Genomic DNA, 19825 nt, shown 5'->3' with positions numbered 1-19825 from the left:
AAATTCAATGATATATTTGATAAATTTAAAAGTAAAATTAAAACTAAATAAATGGGACAGATCAGTAGCACAATGTTTATTTTACAGAACTTTTGACACACTTTTTTTGTAGAGCTCACTTCGTAAAATATTCCAACGACTCCGAACTGTTTATTTTTTAATCTTTCCTCAAAGATCATATCTACCAAAAATCATCCAAGTATGAAACCATATGATCGATGGATTGAGAGTTTAGGGTTTCGTTGTAGAACCGTATTTGTCCATTTTATTCACCACAAATAAATGTCTTAATGGTTTTGGATTTGTCTAATTTTTTACAAAAATAATATATGAATGGTGTTCTAAATGATAGATGACTCGGATCGTTAAAATACAGTACAAAGAATGCTCCACAAAAAAATTATATAAAAAATGTGGTGCCACGCTCTATTAAATAAATGATAAAGATCCAGCTAACGTATGCTCTAGTCCATGAGATTAGGAGCACTCCATGGCTTTCTAACTAATGAGAAGCGAGCACTTGGCGGGCACTCTAGGACATGTAATATTATGCATCTTGACCATTTCGTCATTATTTATACAAATCTCTCTCCCTATTGTTTCCTTTACTTCTCCGGAAACCTACATCATTTCGAATTCTCCGCCCGTCGATACTTATATGCTCCCCCACCTGTCCGTCTCGGAGCATGAGATCAAATCTTCTGCATACATACATTGCAACTGAGCAAAATGAAAAGCCTAACAAACTCATTTCTTTTTTCTTAAGCATCATTATTATTATATTAAATTATTTTGTTTTACGTGATCATATATCATTAAATTAGAAAGAAAAAACATTAGGTAGAAAAATATGAAGGCCAGTGTTTATAGGATTGAAGAACTCTAATGCAACTGGATTTTCCTCCTCTCCCACGTTTTTCGCAGAACCCTTTTCGTTTTCCGTGTGGAGAAACAATTCTGAAGGGTTGCTGATTATTTTTCTGGTGATAAATTTGATGGCTGCTGCATGATCCCACCATTTGGTATGGGGCTGTGGGATTCATTGGTGGGGAACGAAGTTAAGAAGTTCCTCAAACGAAAAGATAGTGATGCAGGAGAAGCAGGTTTGAAAAATCTAAATGCACATTATTCTCAGCTGCATCATAAATATATAAATATATATATATATATATATTTTATTTACATATTATATTCCTTTTGTGATCGGTTCTGTTTGCTAACGAAAGGCTTGGTGGAATGCCGAGTACAGTGGCATTCGAGTATTCATACAACCGATACCCTTTAGTGGGATACCGCTTGGTTTCTGTTTTTCTTTATGATTGGCTCTGTTTCTGGTGTGGCTATTGCTGCTTCAGTTTTTCATTCTTTTCTGATGCACATTGTTTACTGGGTTTTGTAGTATTTTTTTTTCCTTTAAATTATTCTTTCCTTCTTAATATATGTTGGTTAAATGCACTTTTTCATCTGTTTGTGCTGTAATTACAATGGTTTGTCCGGTTTTATTTAATATAATAATTTTCTGTTTATTTCAAGAAAAATGAACAATAGACGCTCCTTCCGACTCTCGCAAAGGGAGAGAGCCTTGTTGGCATTTGCCTTTTTATTTCAAGAGAAATAAATAATAGAAGAGTTTGATTGAATGCTTTGATTTGGATGAAAGTATTCAACAGGGCAACAAATTGTTCTTTGTGAGTACTGAAACAATGGGCAGGACTCACCAAGCAATATGTTATATCTTGATGTTTTCTTGTCAAATTAGTTAAATTGACAAAATTTCAAGTTCTTGTAGTTCTCTTCTCATATTACTGCAAATTATCAGGTCGAGCGCTCGAAGAACTCCGAGGCTCTATCTACAATGACCTCCGAACATCAGAAGGCGCCAAGCGCCAACAGCAGCGTTTTTGTGGTCCGGTTGTGGCTATGTCCTTCAATTTCACAGTCTCTGTGGGGATCATCCTTGCAAACAAACTAGTAAGATCCTTTTTTCAGTCACTATGCTTTGGCAATTAAGCAGGGTCAGCAGGCTTTCGTTCGGAAAGAGTTCCCAAATATTTGTGTTTGATAATCGATCTTATGATTAAGTTGCATCTCTCTGCTTGCAGATAATGGGGAGAGTTGGATTTAAGTTCCCAATCTTTCTCACATTGATCCATTATGTGACAGCATGGCTGCTTCTCGCCATTTTCAAGTCGCTCTCAATTCTTCCTGTTGCTCCTCCTTCGAGAACGACTCCTTTCACTTCTCTCTTCTCCTTAGGCGCGGTCATGGCTTTTGCATCCGGTCTTGCAAACACCAGCCTAAAACATAACAGGTTCTTTGTGAGCTTTCTTTCATCTTTTACAAAAATGGTAGTGATTTCACACTCCCGTTTTCTCCTTCTGCACTCCTCCCTTTGTTTATGTCCCTAAAAAAAAAGGGACAAGTGCAGAGAGAGAAAAGGGAGTGCGAGAATCAGTTCCCTCACAAAAATAGCTTGTTAGAAACGTATAATGTCCTGTTTCCTCACCTTGATCTGCTTCCTCCAGTGTTGGCTTCTACCAGATGGCTAAAATTGCTGTCACTCCTACTATTGTTTTCGCCGAGTTCATTCTCTTCAGAAAAACCATTTCTTTTAACAAGGTGAGTAAAATGTTTTACGATTCAAAGAAACATATATTTTTGGATTTCAATTTCCTATCTCAATGGTTGTGTTGAGCAGGTTTTGGCTCTAGCTGTAGTCTCGGCGGGTGTGGCAGTAGCAACCGTAACAGATTTAGAGTTCAATTTATTTGGTGCTTTGATTGCTATTGCATGGATAGTTCCAAGTGCTGTAAACAAAATCTTATGGTCTAACCTTCAGCAGCAAGGCAATTGGACCGCGCTCGCGTAAGAATTCTCTCCTTAATTACTTCCTCCTTAAACATGATCAATGAAGCAATCAGTCAAACAATACACCCCCGCTAAAATTACAATTTCTGATGTGGAACTGTAGGCTGATGTGGAAGACAACCCCGGTCACGATATTCTTCTTGCTGGCTCTGATGCCTTGGTTGGATCCACCAGGCGTCCTACTTTTCAAGTGGGATTTCGGTAACTCAACCGCTATTCTTACATCGGCAGTCCTTGGTTTTCTCCTCCAATGGTCCGGAGCTTTGGCACTCGGGTGAGTCTGTTTTCGCCCTTTTTTTCCGCTTACATTGGTGAAACTCATCCTAATCTTAACCTGACCCATTACCTTTCCTCCCTCACCGCTAAATCTAACCGCGAGGGCTTCGTTTCTGCAGTTTGGATTTACTAGAATTGGCTTGAAGTTTAAACTCTTTCTTGTTCTGTGTTATATGCAGGGCAACCTCAGCAACTTCCCACGTTGTTCTAGGGCAGTTCAAGACATGTGTTATACTACTAGGGGGCTACCTTATATTTAACTCGGATCCGGGCTTTGTGAGCATTTGTGGGGCTGTCGCAGCCTCTGCGGAATGTCTGTTTACACGTCGCTAAACCTGAAAAAGCCGCAAGACAGCACGAGCAAACAGCTCCCAAAGCAAAGCTTACCGACGTCAAAACCCAAAGCCACTGACGGAGAAAGTGTAGAGTCAGAAGTAGAAGATACTGCAACTATTGTCTGAAGACAGAACGCCAAGCATCAGGCCTACAAAACCATTTTTTTGGCGTTTGAGAGAAGGAGAGGACAACACAACGTACCGTTGTCTGAACTTGAAACCGAAAGAAGAGGCTTTTAAACTTTTTTCATGTGATGTAGGGAAGAGAGATGAGGCAGAAGAGTATAGTTAAGCACAGTTTTTAGATATAATTGACCAGAATATCATATTTGTTGATTAACAATTGACACACTACGAAGCTTAAGGATTACAGGCGTAAATCCTTGAAGAACAGGTAGTCCGGAATCCATTAGTTTTTGAGAGAAATCCCAAATGGGGTTTTGATTAAGATTGAAAATGATGAGTCAATAGGAGCCGACCGATGACTTAAATAACATAATTACAACACTTTGGGGTAAAGGCCTTACGAAATTAAAACGACATTCATCAAACGACAAACAAAAAGTCTGATTATAATTACAGAAAGCATAATGTGTTTTTGGAAGTCTAAACGACCTCGAATGGCTAAAACGAAGCTAGGACGCTAAATATGTAAATTTCCATTGCGTTCTTTTTTCTTGTTAATTTTAAAGTGCTTCTTTTTCTTTAGTTTTACTCCTAAAGATTCACCTGAATCTTGTCCTACATCAACAATGAACGTTACTGTATGTCCCAAACAATTTACAGGCCTAAATTTAGTCCCTAAAACATGAGATTTGTGAGACATACAAGCTCAAATCATGCCACATTCTTCAATAGAAAGCTCAGTTTGCAGAAGAGTGATTTATAAATCAATGAAACGCCGTGAATGAGTGAGCCAGAAGCGTCTGCCAGCCTACCTCGAGACTCTGCCTCTCCCGAATTGCAACAGTTTGCTCATCATGAAGCATGTCTTCAAGTCCGAGAGTTCATATCTTCCTTGATTTATACCTGTAATCCTTGCACAAGATGACATATAAATCGTGTTAATCTTCTCTGTATCGTTTCAAATTTTTTGAACGTTCCAAATTTCACGAAAGTTATTTAACTTTGTACCACGTAAGGGTGGAACAATTAGGGAGGGGGCAACACATTTTTCGACAGTCTACTTTCTTAAAATATTATACATTCTTTCATTTTTCTTCCCTTCGCTAATTTTAAGCAGCAGTTCATATATACACTCAGACTCGTAACATATTGCCTGGTTGGAAAGGCAGAGCCGTTGGATCGCGATTGACAAGATAAGAAAGTGGACTATCTCTAATAGGAATTACCTTGGCTATTGAAGATTAAGGAGGAGTTCCTTCTCAAGATAATCTGTAACTGACTCACGAAACTTCGTAATTATAATCAAAATCGTTCATATTATAAATCACTTTCTCAAGAGTATCTCCGCTAAAAAAAAAAAAAATTCATAAAATATGAGATCTTTTAGTCATCAAACTATATAAAAACATAAGGACAAATCAAGTAAAAGAACTATGAAGAGTCTATCTATTTGCTATTGTTGGTTGAATAAATGATCTTCTTTTTAATTTTTTTTTTTTTTTTTTTTGCAGAGATAATCTTTACAGAATGATTTATAATATGAGCAGTTTCAATTATAAACACAAAATTTTGTAAATTGGTCACAATGTATCTTGAGGAGGAACTCCACCTCAATCTTAAGGAGCCAAGCCTTTCTCTATCTGGTATCCAGTGATATAATTGGACCTATTTGAAATAACTGGCTTTTTTTAACAACTTATTTTACTATTGATCACTTTGTGGCAAATAATTGGAAATAATATACATTTGGTACAAATACAGTTTGAAATTTTAACAATTCCACAAATGTTTTATCTTTATTTAATAAATAATTTCAAGAATATAAGTCAAACCTAGTAGCGTGTATTTATAACTGAGCCAGGCATTAAAGTGATTGATTTTATTTGATGAGTCAATGATTCATTGTAACTTCATATTGAGGTTAAATTAAGCATACTCTAAGTCCTTGAAGTGAATGACATAAAGATTATACTTGGTATATTAGCATTTGTACATGTGCTATGTATGTGGGTGTTAAAATTTTGAAAATAAAATTTATAAAAGAGAAAATCTAAATGTTTTGGTAGCTAAAGCTTTTTGGTGACAACTTTTAAACAATGTTTGGTCGCTGAAGAGGTTGTTCATATTTTTAACAATTGTTTTTAGGTAACTATTTCATCACTAAGAGTTTATTTTATTTAGGAGAAAAACATGGAAGAGAGAGGGAGGTGGGAGAAAAGATTGGGACAACTGATATGGTTACATGGGTCTGAGGGAAAGAAAAAAACAGTAAAATTATTTTGTTTTCAGTTTCATTTAGGTTATTTTTCTTTAGCTTAGTTGATGGGGATAGAATTGTTGGTTCACCTTCTTGCAATTAACAAAGAGAATCCTATTAAATAGTGGAGATAAGTAGCAAATCTCGTTTTACCATAGTGGCAGAAAGCATCAACGTCCATTCACTATGATGTGGATATGATCTCCTCCCTCATAACAACGAACAATATACTCAACAACACTATCGTTTGTAAAAAATAATAATAAAGATAAGTAGAGTGGAATGACAGTTGTAGGAAAAATAAATAAATAAATAAATAAAGGACGGTAATTACCAAAAAAAAAAAAAAAAAAAAGAGGTTAAGCACCTTGGAAAGTTGAGTCACCTTTTGTTCCCTTTGGCTTTAATTGGGTGTTCATAACTTTGTTTACATCTTGTCTGCAACTCTAAGCCTCTAAGTAATCGCTCTCTATCGTCTGGATCAAGGCAAGAACATGTTTATAGTTGACTTTTTATTTTCTTAGTTGGTTTTTTCCATTTGAATTTTGTCTTGAAGTCTGATGATCGTGTTTGGTTGGCCAGTTTTGATGGATATCAAACCATCTTCAACCCTTAGAGTAAAATCTAAAAATTTTAGCCCAGAAAATTTAAGTTTTAACTCAAAAACAGTTTTTCTGTTCTAACCCTTCTGGCCTATAATTTTAACCCCAGATTATAAAACAATGAATTTAGGCTTTTTTTTTAAATTAACTTTAAAAAAAAATTATGTAGACTATCCTATCCTAAAAATATTTAAATTTCGATAAATATGGAAAAATCACTAAATCGATACATGAAACTTGTGAAACACTATGGAAGAATATGAAAATCATGATACAGATATATAAACACAAAATACATGAAACACACAAGACACACATAACACATATGAAGCACATATAAAACACATGATAGGAAGAAAAATTTGGAAATGGGAAGAAATGGCAGAAAGAAAAATTGGAAGAATTGTAGGAGAAAAGTGAGTTTTGTGTGAATGTTTGAACAAATACATACGTATTTATAGAGTTTTTGGGCGAATTTTGAGTTAAATAATTTTTTAATTATTTTAGATGTTGGATTTAAATTTGGACCGTTAGGTTTTTTTTTTTTTTTTTTTACCTTTAAATTTAATTATATTCGATTTTAGCCGTTGGATTCAACAAAATTTATAAATATAAAAGTAAAAAAAAATAATTGAATGTAGAACGACTTAGTTGATTTAAGTCGTTCGATCAAAAAAGTAGCCGTTACCCGTTGATGCAAGTGGCCGACATGCCCAAGTGGGTAAGGCCATGTCGTTGCTTGCCCTTGACGCGTCGCTCGCATGCGCATGTCCGACCTTTGCGTCTGGCATTCAGGCATCCATTTCCACTCTCACTGGTGGGCCCCACACGTTTCTTTGGGCTATTTCTTGGCCTAAATCTAGCAATTTTTCTGGTTTTAGCTTCTAACTTCAAATTAGAACTAGGGTTGGAATGGAATGGAGGAGGTGGAATAGAAGGGAAATTATAGGTTTTACTCCAAGGGTTGGAGTTCGTCTTAATAACAAGAGACCTGCTCAAGTGGAGGCAGGTGATTGGAGAAGCCAATTCCAGCTAGATTTACGACGCAGAGTTCTTAACAAGCTATAAGTATTGTTTCAAGTAGATACATAAACAAATTTGGTTACAAACTTTTAATCCAAAATTTTTGGAAATACAATACAAGGGGTTCCAAATCTTGTTATATATACTGTTTATTGTCTTTTTCGTGTCCCGGTTTCGATTTTTATTAGTAGCTTGTGATTAGTTACGTTTGTTCATGTTTCCCTATATGTTTCAGCACGTGAGACAATTTATTCACTGATTTATAGCCCATTTGGAAGTCCATTTATTATGGCTGAAAACGTTTTAAGTGAAAATATTTGGAAGCAATCCTTATTAAATATGCAAGTAAATTCTACAAAAGCACTTAAAGTATTTTATGAATGAAGCATATAACTAGTGTTTCTTGCATAAAGCAATTCAAGTGTTTTTGGAATGCAAAAATATTTTTTCTAAAAGCTTTTTCAGTCATTTCAAAAGCATCTCGAAATGAGCCCTGAACTTTAGTTTGTTAATCATGGACAATAACTTATTGAATATATATTGCACACAAAGAGTTGAAACGTTTAAGAGGCTCATTCCGTCCGAGGGCGAGGAGTCATTTACTTGAACTCGAGAGGATTGCCGGAGGGCTTGAGGAGAAGATATATGTTGCTGCCTCAAGCCAGGTACTTCAAGAATTCCTGGACTTCAAATCTCCTTTGTCTTTGCATTGCAATATTGCATATGCCTAGATCTTTATTTTTCAACTTTATTTATAGGCTTTTTAGCCAAAATAGTCACGAGATTGTCATAACTTCTCACTGTGGTCCTTGAGATTTAAAATTGATAGAAGCAGGTATCGGAGATTGTCCTCCTTCAATTATTTTGATCATTTTGTGAAAAGTTTACGTTAAATTGAAGAAACCACCAGTTCAAGTAAAAGGGTTCATTTGACCAAAATATCCTCAATTTGACGGAGATTTTTCACGGAATGATTAAAATGATTGATTTAGACAATCTCATGGACCACTTTAACCAGAAAGCTGTATTGTAGATAGCTTTATAATCAAAATTGTGTGTGAATCTCTCTGTTTTTTTTTCATTTTTTCTATCAGCCGGATTATCTATGGAAAATTTCTCTCAAAATGCTCACCATGGAGATGAAGTCTCAGACCGCACCACCCCCCTCCAACCTGAAACGCCATCGCGTCTTTGCTTGACTTTTGTAGGTACCCATTTATAAAAAATGGTCCCCTAGCAAATGCAATTGTGCATGAAATAAAATAAAATAAAAACCTTGAGATTTCAGAGTTTCAGAAGCTCAAATGATGCATATATAGTAGAAAGAAACATCTGTTTGTAATATGCATAAATATTAATAAATAGAGTAGTGTTTTTCACACACCCATTTTTACCTCACACACTCCTCTCAATTTTCGGTCTTCAAATCGAATGAATTGAATACGATAATTAACAAGAGTGTATGGAAGACAAAAATAAATGCGTCGAGCACTTTCCAATTAATATTCTTGACGAGCAGTGCTGGCTTCTCGATTGAGTTTGAGGGCGAGCAATTTGTGCAATTTGATTACTTTGTTTCTTGTTCGGGCTTAGAAAATGGAATTAGATGCATGGGATTGGTAATTATGTTACAAGAGGCTAATCACAGTGTTTAAATCAGGTCCCACACTTTAGGACAGACAAGTGCAATTGAATTCCTAGTCAATGAACAAGAGTGTTGACAAAACAATGCATTGTTCTTTAAGGTACTTGCTTGGGTTCAATAATTAAAAGGCTTATTTTTAGCTAGATTTTTAAAATTTGATTTTGATCGCTTGTTATTATATGTAATTCAAAAGTGAACTCTCTATTTCTGAAACTCAAAATTCTCTACTTTGACTTGTGGGTCTCTCTCTTCTCCGTGAAACTCAAAAGTTGTCCCTTCCTAAAACATATGTGATACACACCATGAAATAAAACTATGCCACACGTACCAATTAATTTAATTATAAATCTTCATTATACATTAATCTTCAACAATAAAAAATACTGAGATGAAAAGAAGAAATTAAGAATTAAATTGTTTTTGGTTCCTGTACTTGAGTTACAGAGATAGAAAAAAAATTGATTAGCCTAAAGCACCAAATCAAACCCATGTAACGGAATTTACAAATTAAGACAACATGAAACAAATTTTGAGTTTAATAGAGTACAATGACGACTTTTAAATTTCAGAGGAAAAAATCAGATCAAAGTCAAGTTGCAAGAGACAACAAGTAAAGCAAATTTTGAGTTTCATAAGTAGCGACGTTTAAGTTACTAGGAGCAAAATATGATTAAAATCAAGTTCCAGAAAACGTAGCTAAAATAAAAACACCACATTTCTAACCAACCAAACAAATAGAGAAGCCAATTCTCAATGTACAAATTACAATCGTATAATTCGACATTTTTCTTGCTATCATCATATATATCATCATAATATACAGGTGAGACATCAGAAAAGGAAAACTTGATAAATCCCACCCACCTCTAAACTCTTATCATCCTCCTCAGTTTTCCCACCAAAATATTACTTTTCGAATTAAAATTATAAAAGGAAAAAGAAAAGACTAAGAAAAAAAAAGGATAAAATCTGAGCACTGGGAAAACCCAAACATCCTATCTTCTTTCAACTTCAGATGGTCACTCAAGCAGGTATTCCAAAATTTTCTGGGCAGCATTTCATATATACACTCAAAACATGCCCGCTATCAGATACCCAGTTTAAACGTGACCCTCGGAAGATGTATCGTCGCCTCTCGCATGTATTTCTGCCAAAACAAATGATACCTAATTCCAATTTGTCTGTGTTTGTTGAGCCTGGTGATAAGGAGCGGACTGGGGTCCTATCGTTTCAGCAGCTCCCGCCACAGCTGGAGACTGTTGTTGCAGAAATGTCGGAGAAACAATAGTTTGCCCTGGTGGATACATCCCAGGCATGCCACCGTGACCAGCCTGCATAGGTGAGAAGGTGAAACGCGGCCCCTGAGTAAGGTTGTACATGGAACTCATCTGCAAGCTGGATATATCTTGTCCTGGAGCAGGTATCCACACAGATGAGCCTTCTGTCTGCACGCACATTACCGAAAGGAACTGTATTAGTCAGAGAACCCAAAGGTACACTTTATAAGAAAAATAAGATGGAAAATAAGTAAAATGGCGGTCAGTCTAATATATTTCATAAAGATGAAACCCCACATAGATTCAAGCTTTCTTGTCCTGCAAGGAAATTAAAAACTTCAATTATATGGAATCAAAGACCAACCAGCTGTCCGGTTGTGTAGATATGATTTTCCTTCGGTTGAGATGCTCCATGATCTTCATTACCAACAGAGCTTCCAGATGTAACTGTTGGACCCGGAACATAACCACCGAGCGGTGGTGATAAATGGACCACCAGATTGAAAACTGTATTGTGTTGGACTTCCAGCATTGGCACCAGGCTTGAGATGTGGAAGAGAATACTTAACCCCGGAAGCAGCTGCCCCTGGTGGTGGCAGTGGTAGAAAAACATTCCCAGTAGAAGGCTGTGGAGGAAAGCCACCGTTGTGACTTAAGAACTGCTGCATATGTGGCATATAATATGGAGAGAGATAGTGGCCGTATGGGTAGAAATTTGGGGGATAAGTCTGCCTGTACATAGGAATGGACTGCTGAGAGACAGCTGCCGAGCTTGGCAGGGGTGGAGTTGAGTTTGGGCTAGGCACAGCAGCAGGATTGTCACCCTACAATATGAATTACACAGATCAGAACATACAATGACAACAAAAGAAACTTTCTCCGGAAAGCTACACTTCAAGTACAAATTTACTCTTAGTAATTGAAGGACTTACAACAAAGCTTGGAAGGCGGGCTGTTTCATGAGCCGGATTATCATGCCCTTCAACTTGTAAAAGTTGGCTCCCTAGCATAGGGGGAAAGAAACCCAGACTATAAGTCGGGGTATTTAAAGCTGTTGGGTTCTGGTGACCTTCTGGTGGCAACTGCAAGTCCTGTTTCGGCAGTTCAAGTTTTGAGTTTGTACTTGAAGATACATTATCCAGAGGTGGTAAGTTTTTAAGAGCGTCAGCTAAACTTTCAGAATATCTCCTTGAACAGAAGCGGATACAATATTATTGCTGCATAAAATAAAATAAAAAGCGAGATAAGTAAAAACTTCTTAAGAAAATAATTCCACAGTTTAGAAAGGGTCCTGTTATAGATAAATATAAATACTTTATGCTATGGAAGATAAACTGTGATTAAAATATTTGGATAAAACTTTCAAACTTATGTTCTCTTATCACCAAGCAGAAGAGAAAAGCACATAAATCATACATCAAACAAGCCAAAACAGATAGGCATAAGCAAAATCACCAACCTGGGAGACGGTTCTTTAGCAGTTTCATCAGTATCCTGGGAAGACTCAACTGCACCCATAGAGAAATTATCGCCACCAGTACCCTTAACAGAGTCTACTCTCACTCCAAAAGGAGCATCGATACTTCCAAAGGTCAATACATTTTTCAAAGCTTCAGGCACTTGGATATGATTTGGGAAAGTAACATGTTTTGCAACTGAGGCTCTCAAGTCACGAGGCAAGTGAGAAGTAGCTTCAACAGCATTTGTTGCAACCTCCGGTGCGACCACTGTTTAAGAAACATAAGTGAAAAACTTACTTAAAAAGGCAATGAAAGATACTTAAGCACAAACAAGGATACCAACAACAGATACTAAACACAATGAGTATTGCATAAATGTGACAGCACATACTGAGCACACACACAAGGATAGCGATAACAAAGACAATATAATTGCTGATAAAGAAATTACAGATGCAGCACATGCAAGGATACAAATTATGATTGACTAACAAAATTGAGGGGAAAAGAAGGAAAATCAAGTCTGAAGAACTTTCCTTACAGTCTAAGGTAAATTGACGCAATAAATACAGTGGGGCAGAAAACCAATCTAGAGTTTTCGGGGACTTATGCAAGCATTGCCAGGGAGTACATGATGAATTAAATCACTTTCAATACGTGAAAGTATGAAGATAAAAAGCAACTCTTAGTCTGTAACATATCAAAATACCTTTGGCAGGAACATTAGGCTTTAACTGTGACTGTTTATCACTATTGGAAGGCATCTGGGCCAAGGAGCCATCATGCTTAATATCTCCATAGTTTTCAGCCACCTTGCAATCATTTGAAGTTTTTCCGTTTTGCATAGAATTAACAGATCTTGGGGCCGTTTTTTCACTTTTGGACAACTCTAAACCAATAGCATTACCAGAACCTTTTTGGATTCCTTGAGTATGATTTGACAGAGTAGGATCAGACGCAGAGGAAGGAACGGTTGAAGCAGGGGCAGATGTAGCAGAAACTGGGTTCTGGTTAGGCATTGACACAGACTTCTCATCATCCAGTGAGCCAAAGCTAGGTGTAGATGCCACAACAGCAGGAGGAGGTGCTGCAGCCCCTGACACTTTTACAACTATAGCTGAAAATCCTTCATGAACATTGTTGTCAACATCCGTAGGGGATTTGGGGGAACCACCATGAGTAGAATTTCCATTTGGCAGGTTTTTTAGCCCATTTGGTGAGCCAGTTGAAGCTCTATAGATAGAGATGTATATCATAATTAAAAGGAAAAATAAGACCTAATATTCTTCTTACGCATGCAGTAGGGTTAGGTCTAGGACACAAAACAATTCTTCAAAGATTCAAAAAGCATTTAAAAGATTGGCGAAAGCTTACTTTGGGCCTGGAGCTGGAGCAGTATTTTTTGTTTTCGGAACTGGCTTAACAGGAGAGGGCATGGGACCTCTATCTGCAAAGTGATTGGCCCCATTTTCCCTCCGAGCAGAATAATTCCTCCCACCACCAGCATCTGAAATTTAATTCATAAAACAAGGTAATAAATACCAATAAAAGCAACTTCACATCAAGATAATGAAGAAATCCATACCAACAACAATGCCATCACAAAATCTAGAACTAGCAAGATATTACACAGAAAATATATATGTATGTATTTAACAGATTGAAAGTTTACCAGAAGAGAAGTTAGAAGAATAATTCCCTTGGCCACCACCCCTAGACACTCGCCTCTGTGTGCCTGGTGGCATTCTAGAATCTTCAGATGCTCTGTCTTTTGAATTCTGTAACAGTAACAGCTCTTCATTATAAACTAGCCTAGCTAGCTTCACATGGTACATGTGCGCACAAATGAAAAGACAATAGAAACATATTAACTATTACTATACTAAAACAGCATTGATAAATAAGGATGCATTACTGGATGTATATATCCTTATAGACGAAAGCAAGATATTTACCTCCTTTCTCCGATCTTTTCTGCTTTTGACCTCATGAAAGGTATCTGCCAACAGAAACAATATGTTCATTAGTTTCAGGAGTTGAGTAACTTTTGTTAGGTGCTTCGTGCATGAAGCATGAGTGTTATGCATGACAACTTCTACAAAACAATGATGAGGAAGGACACAAGTAGAGATGGACAAGGTAATCCATAGGCAGTAAGACAACTAAAGGAAGAATCCAACTCAGGCAATATGCAGTAAGACAACTAAAGAAGCAATCCACCTCAGACATGTAGATATCAAGTCAAATTCCCTAAGGATATATGTAGCCCAAGTTAATCGTGAATTCCAAATATTTCAATTGCTTAAAACAAAATGCAAGAATAATTTACATGCAAACTAGGAATCTTATGCAGTAACATGTCACCATAAATAATTTAAGGAAACACATGTATTAACAAAGTAACCCAATTTACTACCACAGATATGAATCCACCAATAAGAATGTCCCATCAAAACCAAGGTGCATTATGTGACAAATAATACCATATCTTACTCGAAAACCTATACTTCACAGAACTACTTTGCAAGATTAAGATACAAAAGAAACCAACTAATGAATTCAACCCCGTGATAACCAGAATTTGGAAGCACACGCGTTCATGCAGATAAGCGAAAAAAAAGCACAACAGCATTATTAGCATAGTCGTAATGGTCAATGCAAAAACAAAGACATTACAAAAAGTTATCTTGCACTTTGACAACAATTTTCTTGTCAGTGTATGCCTTCAAATCTTAGTGAACCGTGAAAAATAAACATTCCGCGAAGAAAATAACATGGTGAAAATGATTCTCATTAACTTTTACCAATTTTTGTAAGGGGGGAAAGCTAAATTTCACGTTTTTACATTTCTAGGGTCAGAATTTCATATCTTTCAGTGCAAAAACTAGCATAAAAAAAACACAAACTTTAAACACACTCCTTCCCCGACCCAGTCCGCAGCAGCCAAAGAGAACCACAACAAGAAAAACAACAACGAAGCTTCTTTTCAACTACTCAAACACTTTTCCACTTCATAAATTTGAAGTAAAGGTTTTCAATTTTCTTATCGTATCTTCAATTTTCTTTATTTTTTGTATCTTCGATTTTCTCCGAAAACAGAGATGAACCCATTAAAGAAAAATCAAAACCCAGAAAAACCCATTGATCACAAGGCAAAAACAAAACAAACCCAATAAAACTATGCGCCAAAAACACAGAACCCAGAAACCCATCGACCTAAAACTTAATGCAAAACACAAAACCCATGCAGAAAATAGCCCCTTTTCATTACCTAAATACAAGAGCTTTTGAGCGGTCTCGTTGGGATCCATAGAGCACTCCCTGAGCACGGCGTAGATTTCATCGTCGCCGTGCTGCTTCCCGGTCATATCTCTGATGTTCTGGATCGTGAGCTTTACATTGTCCGTGATTGAAACCCTAGTCTCCCCACCGCCGCTCATGGTCTGGTTTGCAGACAGAGATAGAGAGAGAGAGAGAGAGAGAGAGAGAGGGAGAGAGAGAGAAAGAGTGTTTCTTGTGTTTGTTTTGGTGTTTTGGGAGAGACTTTGGGTGAAGAGAGAGGCAGCTCAAATAATAAATAGGTGGGGTTTTTTATTTTATTTTTTATAACAAAGGTTGGTATTTACAATATGGGTCTTTTCTCATAATAATAGTAATAGTAAGATTTAAATTTACGTTTATCTAGAATTAAGTATTAAAAGTTTTATATAATTAAAAAAAATACTAATAGCTCGTAATATTAAATAAAAAAAAGTTTCTAATATCGAAAATAAATAAAAAATTATATTGGTGTGCGGAAGGAATTGAGAAATTTATTTGGACATGGAGAACCTTGGGAGACACGGATTTTGGATTTGTGTGTTGTTTGCTGGGGAATTGAAAGGAAACGGGCAAAAAGGGTAAGAACAAAGAGAGAGAAAGTGACAGGAAAAAGTGTGATTGGATGAGAGAGAGAGATGTCTGTGTCTTTACTTTGTGACTAAGGATTGAGATGTAATTGGGATTTTAGGGGAGGTCCAAAAGGGATCGTGAGGAAAACAGACCACGTTTGATGTGGGAGAATTAGGGTTACCCTACTAAATTATATAGATTAGAATTGTTGTGATATTCTTGGATTTTTATGTATTTTCTCTTGTGCATTCGATTTGGTATAAATGACTTGCTAGCTTAGGGTTTAATTATCCTAACTACCTATACTCATAAGTTACGATATGGATTTTAACTGACGTGGATTGAAAGACGCAAATCTTGTGTGAAGTTTCTAGTGTATTACATAGTTGTCCGTCTGTGTGCATAACTTCAACCTATAAAATGGGTCTAAACAAACCTAAAAGAGTTTCAAATGATTTTGCATATTTTGCCTTTACTCTTGAGTTATGATATGAAGTTTAATTGACTTGCTAGTTAAAAGGATGAATTATCCTAACTACCTATACTCACGTGTTACAATATGGGTTTTAATGGACATCGAATGAATGATGTGAATCTCATGAAGAATTACTAGTGCATTTCATAGTTGTATACATCTTTGTGGATAACTTAATCTTATAAAAACGTTTGGTGGGTCAAACCAACCTACGAGAATTTTAAATGATTTTGAATATTTTTCATTCTATTGTACAATCTGGATTCGATATATAAATGACAATTAGTTAATGCATTGAATCTTGTCAACTACCTACATTCACATGCCGCAATGTGTGTTAAAACTCACAACTATTAATTGATATAATAGAAAAAGTATTTGTGGTATGGTATTTCAATTCATCCTCAATCAACTTATATAGATAGTATGGCAAAATGGTCTGTTGTCACTTTGCCAAAACCTAGCACCCTCCGGCCTCCGCCGCTTCCCCTCCCTCCCTCCTCCAACTATTGGTTTTTTTCTTTCTTGATGTGAGCATTAGTAGGTTTTTTTTTTTTTTTTTTTATCTTATTTGATGTAGGCCCAAGTTTAATTCTCCGCTCTTCAATATTTGTTTCTACAAAAACAACAAAATGACACTCGGAGGTGTAAAGCATAGCACAAAAAAAAAAATTGATACGTCACTTATTTTTTATAAGTGTAGAGGAAGAGTTTAACTTAAGACTACCTTGGAAACCGTCCCACTTCATTCACTTGCATGCGATCCAATATCTTAGTAGATAGAGCATTAGGGTTTCCAGCCATAATCCCAGAATTGAAAATCTCCCTCCCCTAAATTTTGATAATTTTGAATCCTATCCCTCCGTTTAATAATAATTTTTAATTAGTTTTTTTTTTTTATGAAACAAAATAACACTATAACAACAACAACAACCAAGCTTTATCCTACTATGTGGGATCGGTTGTATGATTCTCGAATGTCATTGCTCTTGGTTTTGAGCCAAAGGTTACATTAACTCTAAGTACTTCATGTTTTTTCTTAAAGTCTCTTTCAAGTCTGTCTAGGTCTTATTTTACATCTTTTGTCCTGATTTTCCGTCTCAAATCATGTCCAAACCACCTTAACCGATTTTCTATGATCTTATATTCTATTTTGGCCACTCTTTCTGACCATATTTACACTCAATTAAGAAAAGTAAATTACCGTTAAACTATATAAGTTCAACATTTATCTTTCCCCGTCCTAATCATAAGTGGTATTCTGAACAATGAAAGCATGTTTTCAGCATCATTCCTTTACGTTGGCAATGCTGATTTGTTAGGGCAATGAGCAATTAATCACAATTTTTTACTCCCCTTTTGGCACGAGTGTTGCCATTATTTGTCTATTGGAAACATGATTACATATTATTTGTCTAGTGGATACAAAAAATGATTTATTTATTCTTGTTGGGTATATGTACGGGTAATTCAGGATCCACGTTTTTGACATATATTTGGAATATGTTTTTGTGCAGTACATTTCGTAATATATTTCATCGATCAAATTGTCTATTTTTCATATCTTATCTTAAATATTATGTCTATAAAAAAATCATTTAAATCCGAAATCATATGATCTTTTGATAAATTTAGTGTTTATTTGTAGAATCATATTCGTCTATTTTTTTTTTTCATTACAAATGACTGTCTTAGTGGTTTTGGATTTGTCTAATTTTTTTTAAAGATAATCTATGAATGATGTACTAAAATATGTAAGATTCGGGTTGCTAAAATATATTCCAAAGTGAGGCTACAAAATAGGTATAAAAATATGTCAAAAATGTGTCTCCGGATCCTAACCATTTATATATATATATATATAAGAAATGCTAAGGAGACTCTCTCAAAGCAGGACTCTCCATGAACTCTTTTACTACCTCATGTTTTTAGCACAATTTTTGTACTAACATTAAAAAACATTATGTCAAAAACATGAAATAACAGAAAGTCTATAGAGATTCTCATTTTTGAGTGAGTCTCTCCTTAGCATTTCCCTATACATATACAAATATATCGAACGAGTCAGACCAAGGGAATGAGGCGAACAAGTTGGAAGAAGGCATGAGTACGTTTTACTGATCCGTCTCATGGTCGGTTCTGCGCAATTGGTGTTCGAGAATCGATCAGTCGAATGTTGTTGAGGATTAGATTAGATGCATGTAATAATTTGTTGCAGCCATGTTATAGAGACTGCATGTTAATTTCCTCCTGCTGCTGTAAATTTAGTTTACTGCCTGCAGACTGCAGTGCTTTCCTGCTGCTGATTGTTGAAGGTATACTCTTCTTTGATATTCGAGAGCTTGCCAACCAATTGAATTCCATGGAGTTTGCTTTTGTGCCTCGAGCTTGCAATAGGACAGCTCGTTTGGTGGCATCGTAAACCAATAAGGAGAGTGCTATCCACACACAAATTTGCTCGTTTGGTGGCATCGTAAACCAATAAGGAGAGTGCTATCCACACACAAATTTTTACTTCTCATACACTTTTTGTTAACTTCTAGCTATTGATCTTCTTCAAATTATTCGATCCAATAGTCGAAAATAAAAAAGGTGTGTTACAAGTAAAAAAATGTGTGTGAATGGCACACCCCTACCAATAATAGAGGGCGCTCTTGTAGATGGGAAATCTTGTTTCTTGAATTTCTTTTCAATATTCTTGCTGAAGATGTAACATTGCTTTTCGTATTTGATTGAATAAAAGTTACCATTTGACCAAAAAAAGTGACTCTCTATACCCTTATAAATCCATTAACTGTTAATGTATCGGCCATAGTCGTAGTTTAGGAAGCTACAAATGTATTTTTTGGCGACATTGGTTCTACTTTGGTGTATGGTTTGACTCATGGACCAAATTTACACTACCACCTCATGTGCCACTGAGGAGATTAGTTTGTCATCCATGTACTTCTCATACATGAAAAAAATGAAAAAATATATATGTACCAAGGAAATGAAAAATTATGTGCATTTTAGTTTGGAAAATTTGGACTAACCCTTGTCTTGGGTATGGAATATCAGTCTTGACACACCCCAACCGAAATCAAGGCGTGTTGGCCGTCACGTGAGGGTGACGTAGCCACGTGCACAGTGCAGAAGCAAAAATAATAATAAAAGTACGAATAAATAAAAACCAAACTACTAAAGAAGCTAGTTAAAGTAAAACGCAAGTGTAAGACTAAGTGTAATAAACAATATTCAGAGCACAGAAAGCCTAAGTGCAGTCCAAAAGAATGAATAGTAATTACACACACACACACACCCATACCCATACCATACACTCCCGTGACCTTTCTCTCTCTCTTCTCTCTCGGATTTCTTCCATTTTCTTTACAAAGTGTACATACCACTTTAGGTGGTTCCGACTCGTAGGTGACCTGCGATTATTCGCACGGTCTTCACGTGATCGTAGCACTTGAGCGTATTTATTTACACCCAATCTTGTTGTATAGACCACTTTAGGTGGTTCCGACTCGTATGCAGGTGTAGTGATTAAGTTGTGGATTTGAGCTCTAAATTCAGTCATACAGGTTACGTTAGGTGACTCCGGC

The 19825-nt window shown here is 36.1% G+C and overlaps 2 protein-coding genes across 2 annotated transcripts; one reads left to right on the top strand and one right to left on the bottom strand.

Moving 5' to 3' along the window:
* The first annotated feature begins 527 nt into the window (after positions 1–527).
* Positions 528–3849, top strand: LOC103956913 (nucleotide-sugar uncharacterized transporter 2). Its single transcript, XM_009368971.3, is given in 8 exon segments — positions 528–1103; positions 1820–1971; positions 2103–2311; positions 2526–2619; positions 2699–2865; positions 2972–3142; positions 3324–3439; positions 3442–3849. Coding segments are annotated over 8 exon segments (1170 nt in total). The 5' UTR covers positions 528–1006; the 3' UTR covers positions 3606–3849.
* A 5980-nt stretch (positions 3850–9829) lies between these two features.
* Positions 9830–15409, bottom strand: LOC103956912 (GBF-interacting protein 1). Its single transcript, XM_018649796.2, is given in 11 exon segments — positions 9830–10577; positions 10774–10881; positions 10883–11233; positions 11342–11592; positions 11595–11626; positions 11869–12136; positions 12579–13102; positions 13244–13376; positions 13542–13647; positions 13825–13868; positions 15141–15409. Coding segments are annotated over 11 exon segments (2265 nt in total). The 5' UTR covers positions 15310–15409; the 3' UTR covers positions 9830–10298.
* Between the last annotated feature and the right edge of the window lie 4416 nt (positions 15410–19825).

The sequence above is a fragment of a genome, unplaced genomic scaffold (assembly GCF_019419815.1).
Source record: "Pyrus x bretschneideri cultivar Hongxiangsu unplaced genomic scaffold, Pyrus_bretschneideri_v1 Contig51, whole genome shotgun sequence".
NCBI lineage: Eukaryota > Viridiplantae > Streptophyta > Magnoliopsida > Rosales > Rosaceae > Pyrus > Pyrus x bretschneideri.
The sequence above is the reverse complement of the archived record's forward strand: the minus strand, read 5'-3'. Positions and strand labels throughout refer to the sequence as shown.